General features: G+C 41.4%; 1 protein-coding gene across 1 annotated transcript; it reads left to right on the top strand.

Moving 5' to 3' along the window:
• Window positions 1-1379: 1379 nt before the first annotated feature.
• Window positions 1380-7954, top strand: LOC111152121 (probable inactive serine protease 58). The gene is made up of 5 exons (XM_022510428.1): window positions 1380-1419; window positions 2207-2363; window positions 3896-4146; window positions 7161-7297; window positions 7691-7954. Exons 1-5 carry the CDS (start codon window positions 1380-1382, stop codon window positions 7838-7840), a joined length of 735 nt encoding a protein of 244 aa, XP_022366136.1. The 3' UTR covers window positions 7841-7954.
• Window positions 7955-12667: the final 4713 nt, after the last annotated feature.

Raw genomic sequence — 12667 nt, forward strand, 5'->3', positions numbered from 1 at the left:
CATCCTTCTCAGATTCTTCCAAAAAGTTGAAGAGGAGGGAACACTTCCAAACTCATTGTCTGATGAGCCAACATGAGTCTGATACCAAAGCCAACATGAGTCTGATACCAAAGCCAGAGAAGGAAGGACACATCAGAAACAGAAAACTGTCTCTGATGGAACCCACTATTTGTCTCATATCTCTGCAGCGGATGGAGGGTAGTTAAGTTCCCATATAAGGCTAACTTAAAACAGGAGTGTAGCACATTGGAGAGTAATAAATGTCAAAGACAAAAACTGAACAAGTAAGAAGAATGATTTTATTCAGACTATTGCAGTAAGAGCACCCCAGATCCAAAGATCAGAGTGTCTCAGCAGGATGATTTTGCCTTAAGACTCCTTAGGGAGAAATAAACATGTTTACAGGTGGGGAGTTTTGTAGTTGACAAAAACAACTGTTTTCAGTCAGGGGACTTCTCAGTCAGCTGAACAAAAAGTGTTTTCTCTGTGTCTAACCAGTTTCAGGGGAAAAAGGAATTCTAAGCTTAGCTAATCACTCATGAGACAAAGAACAGGGAGATGGGAGGGTCAGTTCTGGTCACCTTAGCAGGTGCAAGTAAAAGGGGAAAGGTCTGTGTTTGGTTTTGTCACAGGTAAACAAGAGAGTCATCCCGAGTTTTATGGGAGCCACAAGAAAGAGTAGCAAAGTCTCGTAACTCCTGTGCAGAAGGGTAGTTCTTTGTGGTAAGCCATTTCTCCAAACCCAAAATTCTGAGGATTTTTAACAGTCACTGTTTCTGGGAGCACAGGGTTCAGATCAAGTTCAACTTGTCAGAGGAAATCCAGAGATTCAGTCTGAGTCCTGATTTTGCCAATAACTTCCATGAGGACCACAGCTTCCTCTTCATGAAAATGGGGAGCAAGGGATGATTTATTAAATTTATTTCTAAATAAATTCTCTGAATGTTTGGTGAGTCTCTATGAATGGCAGAGAGACCCTTTAGAAGAATGGAGATGGCAGATGAGGGTGGCAGGGAGGGACACAGTCACAAAGGGAGGATGGGACAACAAAGAAAGGCCATGTCACAGAGGGGGAAGAAAAATGTCAGCAGATACATCAAACTCCTGAGATATTTACAATCAGAGAGGAGGCATCAGGTGCTTGAATTGGTTTGCTCCTTCTCTTCCACCCTGCATCAGAGACAGTGCTAAGCTGGGCATCATATAATTGGGTTTTGAGCAGCGCTAGTCTCAAGACTGCTATGAGATCCTTGCTTCTTCCTCTAAGCCCCAATTGAAGTTTCTATCCAGCTGTCGTGGCAAAGGACACTTGGACTAAAGACTGGGACGGTTTGCAGCTTGATCCAACTAGTGCACTTCTGGCAAGATTTGTGCCTGCCATGAAGCCCTGTCTCATCTTCACTCTTCTAAGCACAGCTGGTGAGCAGCTGGCCTTGGCTTGCTGGAGAGGGATAGGTGGGGTGGGTCAGAAGGGAAATAGGTAGCCACAACTGAGGAGACAGGAAGGGGTGGGCATTTCTTTCAATTAACTGTTGAAGGAAACAAAAGGAACCACTCCCGCTGCTGACTTACCCCATCAGGGTGCTCTCACAGTCCCTCTGAACCCTGTGGTCATGGTGGGATAAGTCACTATAGTGCCCCACTCTCTCCTGAGACTCAAGTGTGGGATTTTTTGGACTGCCACTTTTTCTGGCCAGCCCTCTGGGCAGGTGGACCCAGAGGAGTGTGCGGGGAAGGCAGGTGGGTCAGGTACACTAGATGCCTTATATCCCTGTCCCAAGCCTTTCCTTCCCTCTCACTGCCAAAGTCAGGTGGTATGTAATTATGACTTTCTTGTTTATTTGGCAGAAGTTAGTTAAAAATAATGTTTTGAAAAAAATATTGGTTTGAAAGGACTAATGCATCCCCTCGCCCCTTTTTGTAATATACCACACTGCCAATCAGGGTTTCTGATAAGCACATGAGTTAGTCTCACAGAATTTTAATATATTTCCATCTCAAACAAAGACATGTGTCAAGGTCCCTAATGCATATAGTTTTGGTGACATGTATCATTCCTTCTGATTTTTAAAATGATGTTTAAAATAATTTGGAGTCCCTGGTATTATCTTTAAAAGCCCCAGGTCGGAGAAAAACTACCCTAGCCAACTCTTGCCTCTCATTCTGTTTGACTCTCTTTCTACCTGTGACTCTATTAATTATTTAGGAGTTATTCTGGCCACAGATTCTAAAGATGATGACCCGAACTTACCAGAAGATTTTACTATTCCATACATGGTCTACCTGCAGTCCAGATCAGAACCCTGTGTGGGGTCTCTCATTCACCCTGAGTGGGTACTGACAGCTGCCCACTGCCCTTTACCGTAAGTATCCCTTTGTTCCTGGGAGCTGAGAGGGATCTGTTTAAACAAAAGCAGGTTTGGTGGGGCATCCCAACCAGCCTTAATGACATTCTAAGGGACAGGAAAACCAGAGAAGAGAGAGGATCTCCTTCCCAGTAGGAAAAATAACACCAATTTGGGTGGTTTAGGAGGAGATCAATAGGAAGGTATCAGGAGACTCTCTCATGGAGAATAAATAATATCCATTCATTCAACATATTATTAGGCATTTACTATGTCTAGGAACTGTTTAATCCACTGGGAAAAGAGCAAGAAAACAAGATGGAAATAAATTTTCTCTCCCGAAGCTTATATTCTGGTAGAGGACATAAACCAAAACAAATAAACACCCCAAAATAAAACACCAAAGAATGGCAAGCTGTAACATACAGGAATGAAACCAGAGATCTGCTCTAGGTAAGGTGGTCATTTTAGGCCGCATTGAAGAGAGGAGACCAACAGGAAGAGGAGGAGGCAGATGAATGCATAAAGCCTGGGAGAACATTCCAGGTAGAGGGCACGTACAGTCCCTGAAGTAATGAAGGTATTTGGCCAACTTTAAGACCAATGTGGCCTGTAGTGAGTAGGGGAATGCCTACAGGGTGAGGGGAAGAGTCAGGCAGAAGCCACAGGATGCAGGCAACAGGAGAAGGACAAGGGAACAATGCACAAAATCCTGCTCTCGCTTGTAAATCTGCATCCCTGCTGTGACTGCATGAGAATGTGCTGTGTACCTGGGACCTACTGAGAGTTTCAAGAGTCTACAAGGCTCATTTAAAACTCAGTTCTCAGCTACCTGATTATTCAAGACCATTTATTCAAACACAGATGGACCCCCTGCTCTGCACATGATAAGACATACAAAGGAAAGATAGTTCGTCCCCTCCAAGAATGGGGGTTGGAAAATTCTATATTCTTTTCTCAGCCAGATCTAGTGCATGAACTGTTTTTGGTAGGAAATGGTGCTTGTATCTGTGGCACAATTGGACTCCTGGTGATGAAGTGGGTGTGTTTGAATGTGTCCAGGAAATACAATGGAAAATCATAATGGGAATCCTGATAGACTAAGAGCCTTGGGGATCAATGATAAAGAAGGCAGCACATTGCAAATATAGTGACATGGGCTTGAGAGGACCTAAGAATATCTAGAAATGAAGGGTATTATATACTTGCTCAAGAACTGCTTGAGACAACATGGTTGTCTCAAGGCACATCTCTGTTACTTACCCACTCAGATTTTCCAAATCTTAGTACCAATAATAAAACTAGACTGTACTAAGTGTGCTCTAGGCGACTGTTACATGCCAGATTTTATATATACACTGACTCTAGACCCTAATACAACAACCCTGTAAACCACTAGTACAATTTGACAAACCAAAGCAGATCACTTCAGTTCTCAGGTATGAGAGAGAAAATGAAGATGATTGGGGAGGTCACTTCTGACATTTGTTGCCATTCTGACAATTCTGTGACCTTCTCTTTCCCAACTCCCTGCCCTCTTTCTTCCAAAGCATTAAAATCCGACTGGGAGTTTATCAACCCAGCATCAGAAATAAGAAAGAGCAGATACGGAATTACTCATTGATTATCCCTGCCCCTGAGTTCAAGGCACGATCTCTGGAGAATGACCTGATGCTGATAAAACTGTCCAAGCCTGCTGTACTCAACTCCCATGTGGGGACCATAGCCATATCTATGGAGCCCTTAACATTTAATGATTCCTGCTTTATCCCAACCTGGACTTGGAATGAATACAAAAACCGTAAGTGTTTGAATTTGTGTTCTTCATCCTGAGGAGGTTTTGGAGCTGGGGAAAAATGTGGAGGAATATACTTGAAGGGAATGCTTGCCATGAGGTAATGACCCTACAGTGATTATTGCCAGGACCTTATCCTACCAAGATTGTAAGCCAAGAAATATCATCCAGAGACTGATACAGAGCAGCCAATCTGACACTAATGAGTGGACCAGGCAGTAACTGTCCTATCTCTAGAATATTCAAGACCAGAGCCCAGGGAACTGAATTCAGGTAACAGTGGAGGAACTAGAAGTCCTCACCCTAAGAACAGTATCAAGGTGTCCTGTGGGAAGCTGGCTTACTGTCTCATTGACAGCTGCTGAAAGTCCACCACGCAATTCATCCAACAGCAGCGAGAAAAACAAAAACAGAACATACAGCGAGATGACAGAGGACACTTCCCACCCCCTGCCACAGACAACCCGGTCTATGTTGATGATGATTCACTTAAGCAGACCCTGGGAGATGAGGGTAGCTGAGGGAGCTCTTCCCACCCACAGAGTGCAACTCTTATACCTACTGCTTTCCCCAAGAGCTCCCCCTCACAGGTGGACACCAGGGCCTGCACAGGGGGGTTGATTTTGATTATGACATACTGTTGGTGTCTCTCTGGCCTTGACCTACCTCTGAAAAAAATTGCCACAGACCCTATTGCCGGTATGCATGCCTCTAGCCTCTGAGCTCTCTTGGCATGGGCAGAGAAAATCCAGTCTCTGCAGGAGCATGTTTTACCAAGGGCACTTTATGAAGAAAGTTGCTTTCTTACGCATTTGCTGGTTATTAGTGGGTCTTTACTTCATGTGGCTGCTAAAAACCTGTCATACTCTCTTTAGGGATTGTCAAAGGATAATGGGGCCACCACTCACTATCTGAAATGAAATGATAAAGCTAAATTTATTAATGATTATAGTAAGGAGGAACAAAGCTGAGCAGACACCAGTCTTACTGAGCAGAGCAGAGTACTGGGCCTAGATGGGGCTTGGGGAAAGCTTTTGGTACAGAGATTGGAGGACTTTCAGAAGCATAAAGAAGTTTATATCTGTAGGGGCATGGTGGTTGTTCATTGTTTGGCACTTTCAGGCATGTTTATTGCAGGGGGTCAGATTGGCTGATTTTATTTTATTTATTTTATTTTTTTTATTACAGATTTTTATTTATTTATTTGACACAGAGAGAGAGATCACAAGTAGGCAGAGAGGCAGGCAGAGGGGAAGAGGGAAGCAGGCTCCCCGCTCAGTAGAGAGCCTGATGCAGGGCTCCATCCCAGGACCCTGGGATCATGACCTGAGCCAAAGGCAGAGGCTTAACCCACGGAGCCACCCAGGTACCCCCAGATTGGCTGATTTTACAAAGGTGACATTGATTGTCTTGTTGAAGCTGTGTTCACTGATGCAATTGTCGTGACATTAATCAGGTTTACACCCAACACTGATGACCCCAGAACAATCCATCTGTCCCATAAAAACAAATAAAAAGTGGAAATTTTATATTTTCAGTATTCGGCAGCTTCATTTTTTTTTTTAATTTTTTTTTAAGATTTTATTTATCTATTTGACAGACAGAGATCACAAGTAGGCAGAGAGGCAGGCAGAGAGAGAGAGGGAGAAGCAGGCTCCCTGCTGAGCAGAGAGCCCGACGCGGGGCTCGATCCCAGGACCCTGGGATCAGACCTGAGCCGAAGGCAGAGGCTTTAACCCACTGTGCCACCCAGGTGCCCCGGCAGCTTCATTTTTAATTCAGAAGAAAATTTCTGGGAATCTAAGTGAATATATTTTCTTTTTTTTTTTTAAAGATTTTATTTATTTGACAGACAGAGATCACAAGTAGGCAGAGAGGCAGGCAGGGAGAGAGGAGGAAGCAGGCTCCCTGCTGAGCAGAGAGCCCAATACGGGGCTCGATCCCAGGGCCCTGAGATCATAACCTGAGCTGAAGGCAGAGGCTTAAACCACTAAGCCATCCAGGTCCCCCGTGAATAAATTATCTGAAAAAATTGAAGTTTATGATTTTTATCCTTGACTTTCAAGTCTTATTCAAAGTAATTGCAAAAGTAAATTGTTGCATACTGTTTGAAAACAAAATAAAATCATACAAAGTTTTTATCACATGGGTTCTGCATGTCAGAATCATAGTGACAAACTAATTCTGTAAGCTCTTTGGTGTAAGAGTTTGGATATTTATTAGGAATTCATTATTTCAAGTGCTTGGTTACTTTCACCTTGTTTATTCTACACATTTCGATTCAAGGTTAAAAACCTAAAACTGAACATAACTCCCCTCTCTTTTTTGACTTGACACTTTCTGTTTTAGGACATCAGGTTGATACATTATCAGAAAAATCCTGCTCTGTAAGCAACACTAGGGTTAGTTTGAACAATATCTAATCTGTTTTTTGTTGCCTTCCTCCTTGTCTCTCCCCACCAGAGATTAGAATTATATTGGTTAGAAATCTTGCATTCTGAGGTTAACAGTAGAGTAACAATTACAATGAGGGAGATGAACACTCTGACTTCTTTGGGGGAAATATATACCTATTCTTATACACACACTTATAAATAATCCATTTATAAATTATCTATTTCATTAAAAAAGCAGCTTTAGACACATTACAAATAGTTTCTCCCTTTATGGTTAAATGTAAATGTAAAAATTAAATGATTAAATATAAAGAAGTTGAAGTAGATGCCAAATATAAAGATTTCTTAGGGACAATGGGTTTGTGTCTGTTTTCATGGTCATTTATAATCTTCTGGTGGGTTTTCAAAGGTTTCTAAATTAGGCCGAGGAGACGGAGAACGACAGATCTGTTGTCTGATGTAAGGAGAACGTTATGATCTGAATCTGCAGCTCTGACATAGATACTGAATGAGAAACCCTCAGAAGGATGGAATGTGTTCACAAAGTAGGGAGGGAGTCATCACAAGAGTATGTGTGACAAGCACAGTAACCGTGGACTTCATTTGTCTTTTTTTTCCCTATAGTTAGTGACCCTGATATCCTGACGTGGATAAACCAGCCTTCTCATCCCTTCAATTACTGCAAGAATGCGGTAGGAAATAGAATAGCAGTACACATCATGTGTGTGGGAAAACCCTTGAACATCATATCTAAAGTCAAGGTATTTTTCCTTTCTTCACATAGAAAGATTGCAAGGGGTCCATGAAGAGGAGGGGTGATTGTAGAAAATCAAATGGTGCTCATCCAAAAGGCCTGGAGTCCCTTTCTTCTCCCCCCCAGGTCTTTGGGTTGGTCATTAATTCCTCTTCCCTCATTTTATAGTTCTCGGTAGAACTATTTGTCATTTCTCCTCCTGCCTGCATTCAGGTTGGGCTGAAGCTTGAACCAAGAAAAGTGAGATCTAGGTGGATGTGAAGAAAGGGTTGTTACTTTTCAAGAAAAATGAGTCTAGTCCTTTAGATGCCTCTGAGTCTATAATATGCTATGTCTTTGAATTTATTCTTTTTCCATGAAGACAAAGCAACATTGACCTCCTGTTCCCTCTCTCTGGCAGGAAGTCTCAGCTGCTCCAGCCATCTGCAATGGGAGGCTGCATGGAATCTTGTGCTGGGACAAAGGAAGTGTCACCCTGGGAAGTGAAGCGTTCTTCACCGAAGTCCATCACTATGCAAGATGGATCATGAAAACTATTAATACCCACTGAGGCACTCTGTTCCTCTGTCCCCCGGGGAAACATCTTCATGATTTCTGTACTGAATTCACAACTCTCTTGACCTTTCTTGCTCTTGGATAGAATCCCAAGTAGACAACATTCAGTTTAAAAAAAAACAAAAAGACACTAAGAACTCATGCTTTGACCGCTGATCTCTTTATACGTTAACTGCCAGCATGATGAGAAATATAGCAACGTGCCTGTCAAGTGTTCATTCCTTTCAAAAAGTATTGAGTTGTCAGCTCCTTAGCAGACATTGCATATGCTAGGGACACTTGAGAGAATATGACCTACGCTTAGCCATCAAGCAGCCAGTTATAACACCTGATGGCTATTGTTAAAATGGAGATAAGAAGTAAGTTTAAGGAGAGCAGAGAAAAAAAAATCCAGGTGTCACAGCGGGAGGACATTTCACCAAATAGGCAGACAAATTAGGAGAGAAAATTGTAAATCTGAGGGAACAGTTAAGTAAGTCAGAAAGGACAAAAATGTGGCATGTTCTGGAAAATATATCTAAATAAATAATACTGGAGGGTAGAAAGTAAATTGTCTGCAGGGGAGGAGGCAAGATGTGATAAAAGATTATTATTTATAGGTGAGCAAGGTTTAGATTGTGGAAGGGCCTGACCTGTTTGGTGAAGGAATTTAGATTTTTATCCTGTTGGGATCAGAGGAAGGTGTCATTAAAACCTCTATGGTAGAACCTCATCAAATTTATGAATTGGGAGATACTGAAGAAGCAGAACCTGTAGAATTTACACGTATTGACTGTGAGTAGAAAGAGAAGTGTCTGGAATAATGCCCAAGTTTCTGACTTGGACATCTGCGTAGATGATGGTTCACAAACATGCAGAGAACCAATATTTTCATGTGTAAAAGGTCAGAGCACAGTCATGAGCAGGAAAGACAGGCATGTTATATATGAGATCCTTGAAGGACATGGAGGTGATCATGTCTAGCACACAGCTGGAGACAAAGATCTAGATCTTAGATAATGTCTGGGCAATGACAATAGGGGAGTTGTATATTTATGGGTGGTAGCCGTGGACTTCAGCAGAGCTCTGTGCTAGTGGGAAGAGCTCTGAATGATGCTCAGTCCCTCTCTTGCCCTAGCATAGAGTGGAGAGATATAGACCATCCATGACCCATTGACCAAGATACCTAAAAATATGGAATTGAAAGGATTCCAAGTCACCCAAAAGTATGGGTCCACAGTGAGAAGCTATGAAGTCACAAATAGGGGAGTGGCAGTGTGATATGAGGTCATCTATTAGGAAGGGAAAGGGGATCAGAGAGGGTCAGTGAGTTGAGAGAGAATAATGACACGGAAAGAAAAGACTCCACAAAGAGGGAAGAGATTTGGCATTCCATCCCATGAGAGAGGTGGTGAATCCATGCAACTGTAGAAATTGCAGGGGAGGGGAGAAAGGTTGGTTCCAAGACACTGATATACTCTGCTTTTCTTCCTCCACCAAAGCAAAAAATTAAAAAAAAAAAGCTGGATTATGACTAAGCCCATAGCTTTTCCTGACACATAAACAAAAAGAATCAAATTCTCAACTTGGGATACTAAGGCCAAGTTTAATTCAAGATGTTTCCTTTTCTTGTAATTCTTGGCCGTCCAAAGCACAAGTCCCTCTGTTTGCCTGTCTTCTCCAGCAGCCTTGCTCCTAGTTTCTCCCTGCTTCCTGTCTCTGATTCACTCACTACCCAATACCCTTTGTCCCCTTTACTGAATCAGATTTACATTATCCCAGAGTTTTTAATAAAATGATCATCTGATCATTTCTAAATTATGTCTTCAACACATACTGGCAATCCTGCATTTCCCAAGTCACTCTCTGTACAATGCTTCATAATGGCCACCTCAAGCATTCTCCTCCTCCTCTGGCCATCAGTGCTTCATCTTCAGTGAATGACATCCAACTAGGAGGTTGAAACCATCAGTGATAATTTCAACTTTCCTACCTCCCACTCTGCAAACATACTTAGTGCTTTTCTTCCTCATTCCTTTTGATCTTTCCTGGAAGGGAGACCCTATTGTCTCCAGCATTTACCTTCACTTATGATGTGGATCACTTCTCCTCTGACTTCCTCATGGACGGCTCTATTGAGCATCTCTACTTCTTTATATTTTTCCACTTCCCCTATCTATTGACTTCTTCCTATCACCATTTAAACAAGATAAATCCTATTCCATCTAAAATATGGACCCCAAGGATGTCCTCCCTTGATCTGCTCTCTGGTTGCCTCCTGGGTTTTCTTTGTAGGCAGTGCCTACTTGACAATTCCTGAATAGTCTGCTCTGGAGGATTCTTCTTGGTCTATCTTCACTCTCTTTTATACATGCTCTTCTCTTTTGAGTCCTCATTCAACTTCCCAGAGACTTTCCCCCTATCTCTTTATTTGGTTAACTTCTACTCATTCTTTAAACCTCGAATATCACTTCCTCAAGGAGGTCTTCTTCTGACCCTTATGTTAGGGTCCCTGCTATATGTGCTTCTACCTCCCTTTCCTTCCGCCATTCTGACATTCATGACGGCAGGTTTTCTTACACCCATCTTCCCTGTTAGACTTTATCATCTCATCTTCCTTACCACTAAATCATCAACAGCTAATAAAGTGCTGGTACACAGTATGCATTTGTATTGGTTTTCTATTGCTGCATAAAAATATTGCCACAAATTGAACAACTTAAAAGAGCACATATTATCTCACAGTTTCTGTGAATCAGGAGTTCAAGCATGGCTTAGGTGTGTCCTCCATTCAGGGTCTAGCAAGAGTTTAAGATAAGAATTTGCTTCTAGGCTTATTCGGGTTGTTGGCAGAATTCATTTCCCTCTGGTTGTATGATACCAGATACGTTTTGCGGGCTGTCCCCTGAAAGCTGCCCTCGGGTCCTTGAAGCTATCCTTAGTGTAGAGAGGTCATCCATACACTTAGGCTTCCTCAGTGTGTCTGTTCATGACCCGATGCCAGTGGGAAGAATCTCTCTTGTGCATGCTAGCAAGATGGATGTGCATATGTGTGTGTATACACAATGTTAATATTCTCTATCAGTGTAATTATCAGAATGAAATCCCATAATTTTGCCATATTTTATTAGTTCAAAGGAAGTCACAGGTCTCACACCCAAGGAAAGGAAATTGCAATAACCCCACTGGGCTTAGGGTCTGTCCAAAATATTCAATAGAATTTCATAAAATAAATTTATTGGATCCTTATCTCTCACACAATAAGGACTTATGCAAGTCTTATATATGCAAGGCTTACATAATAAGACTTTTCATTATATAATTCCTGTTTCTCTCTCCACCTGGTTAACACTTCCACTGTAACACATGGTTGCTATTCCACAAACACACCATGTTGTTTCACATATTCTTGCATTTACAGAAGACTTGCCCTCCTTTTGAATTATTTTTTTCTCTTCTTTTTATGCCAGACAAGCTCCTTCCCCTTCTCTAAGACCCAGGTAAAGTATAACTTTTTAGAAACTCTTTCCTTTCACACAATATACACTCAAGAAGTATCTTTAACTTTGTGCTCAAGGCACATAATTCAATTAAAAAAAAAAACTTTTCCCACATTAGAAAACAAAACAGATGAGAATAGGGAAAAAAGGAGAGAGAGAGTCAAACCAAGAAGCAGACTCATATCTACAGAGAACAAACTGGTGGTTACAGAGGGGAGAGAGTGGGGCCTGGGTAAAAATAGACAATGGGGATTAAGGAGGGCACTTGCTATGATGAACACTAGGTGATGTATGGAAGTATTGAGTCACTATATTTTACACCTGAAACTAATATTACACTATATGTTAATTAACTAAAGACTTAAAATTTTCTCCCACATGTTATTATAAAAAATTTTAAACATGCAATGAGGCTGAAGGAATTTTACAGTGTATACCTATATCCCCAGAATAGTCTACCACTAAGCAGTCTGTTGTTGTTGTTGTTGTTTTTTAGTATCTTGCACTGATGTAGTATAACTATTATAGCGGATGAACCAATACCGATGTGTTAGTAGTAACCAAAGTCCATAGCTTATGTTAGGGTTTGCTCTTTATGTTATATAGTATTATGGGTTTGGACAAAGGCATAATGTCATGTATCTACAATTAGACTATCATATGGAATCATTTTACTTCCCTAAAAATGCCCCATGCTCTTCCTGTTCACTCTTCTCCCCATCTCCCCAAATTCTGACAACCACTCATCTTTTTACTGCCTCCATACATTGCTTTTTTTCAAAATGTCATAAATTGGAACCATTCAATATATAATATTTTTAGAACTGACTTCTATCACTTAGTAATATGCATTTAAGGATTCTCTATGTGTTTCATCTTTTTTTTTTCTTTCCTCTCTTGATAGCTCATTTTTAAAAAATCACTGAATAATACATTTTCCAGTGTGGATACACCACAGTTTGTTTATCCATTTACCCATCTTGGTTGCTTCCAAGGTTTGGTAATTATGACTAAAGTTGTTGTAATTATTCAGGTGTAAGATTCTGTGGACATAAGTTTTTAGTTCATTCAGTTAATAACCAGGGGAGTGATTGCTGGCTCGTATGGTAAGATTTTTTTTCTTTTTTTTTCTTTTTTTTTTTTTATTTTTAAGTTATTTTCAGCATAACAGTATTCATTGTTTTTACACCACACCCAGTGCTCCATGCAATCCGTGCCCTCTCCAATACCCACCACCTGGTTCCCCCAACCTCCCACCCCCCCCTTCAAATCCCTCAGATTGTTTTTCAGAGTCCATAGTCTCTCATGGTTCACCTCCCCTTCCAATTTCCCTCAACTCCCTT

Source organism: Enhydra lutris, unplaced genomic scaffold, assembly GCF_002288905.1.
Source record: "Enhydra lutris kenyoni isolate GAN:26980312 unplaced genomic scaffold, ASM228890v2 scaffoldscaffold27, whole genome shotgun sequence".
Lineage (NCBI taxonomy): Eukaryota > Metazoa > Chordata > Mammalia > Carnivora > Mustelidae > Enhydra > Enhydra lutris.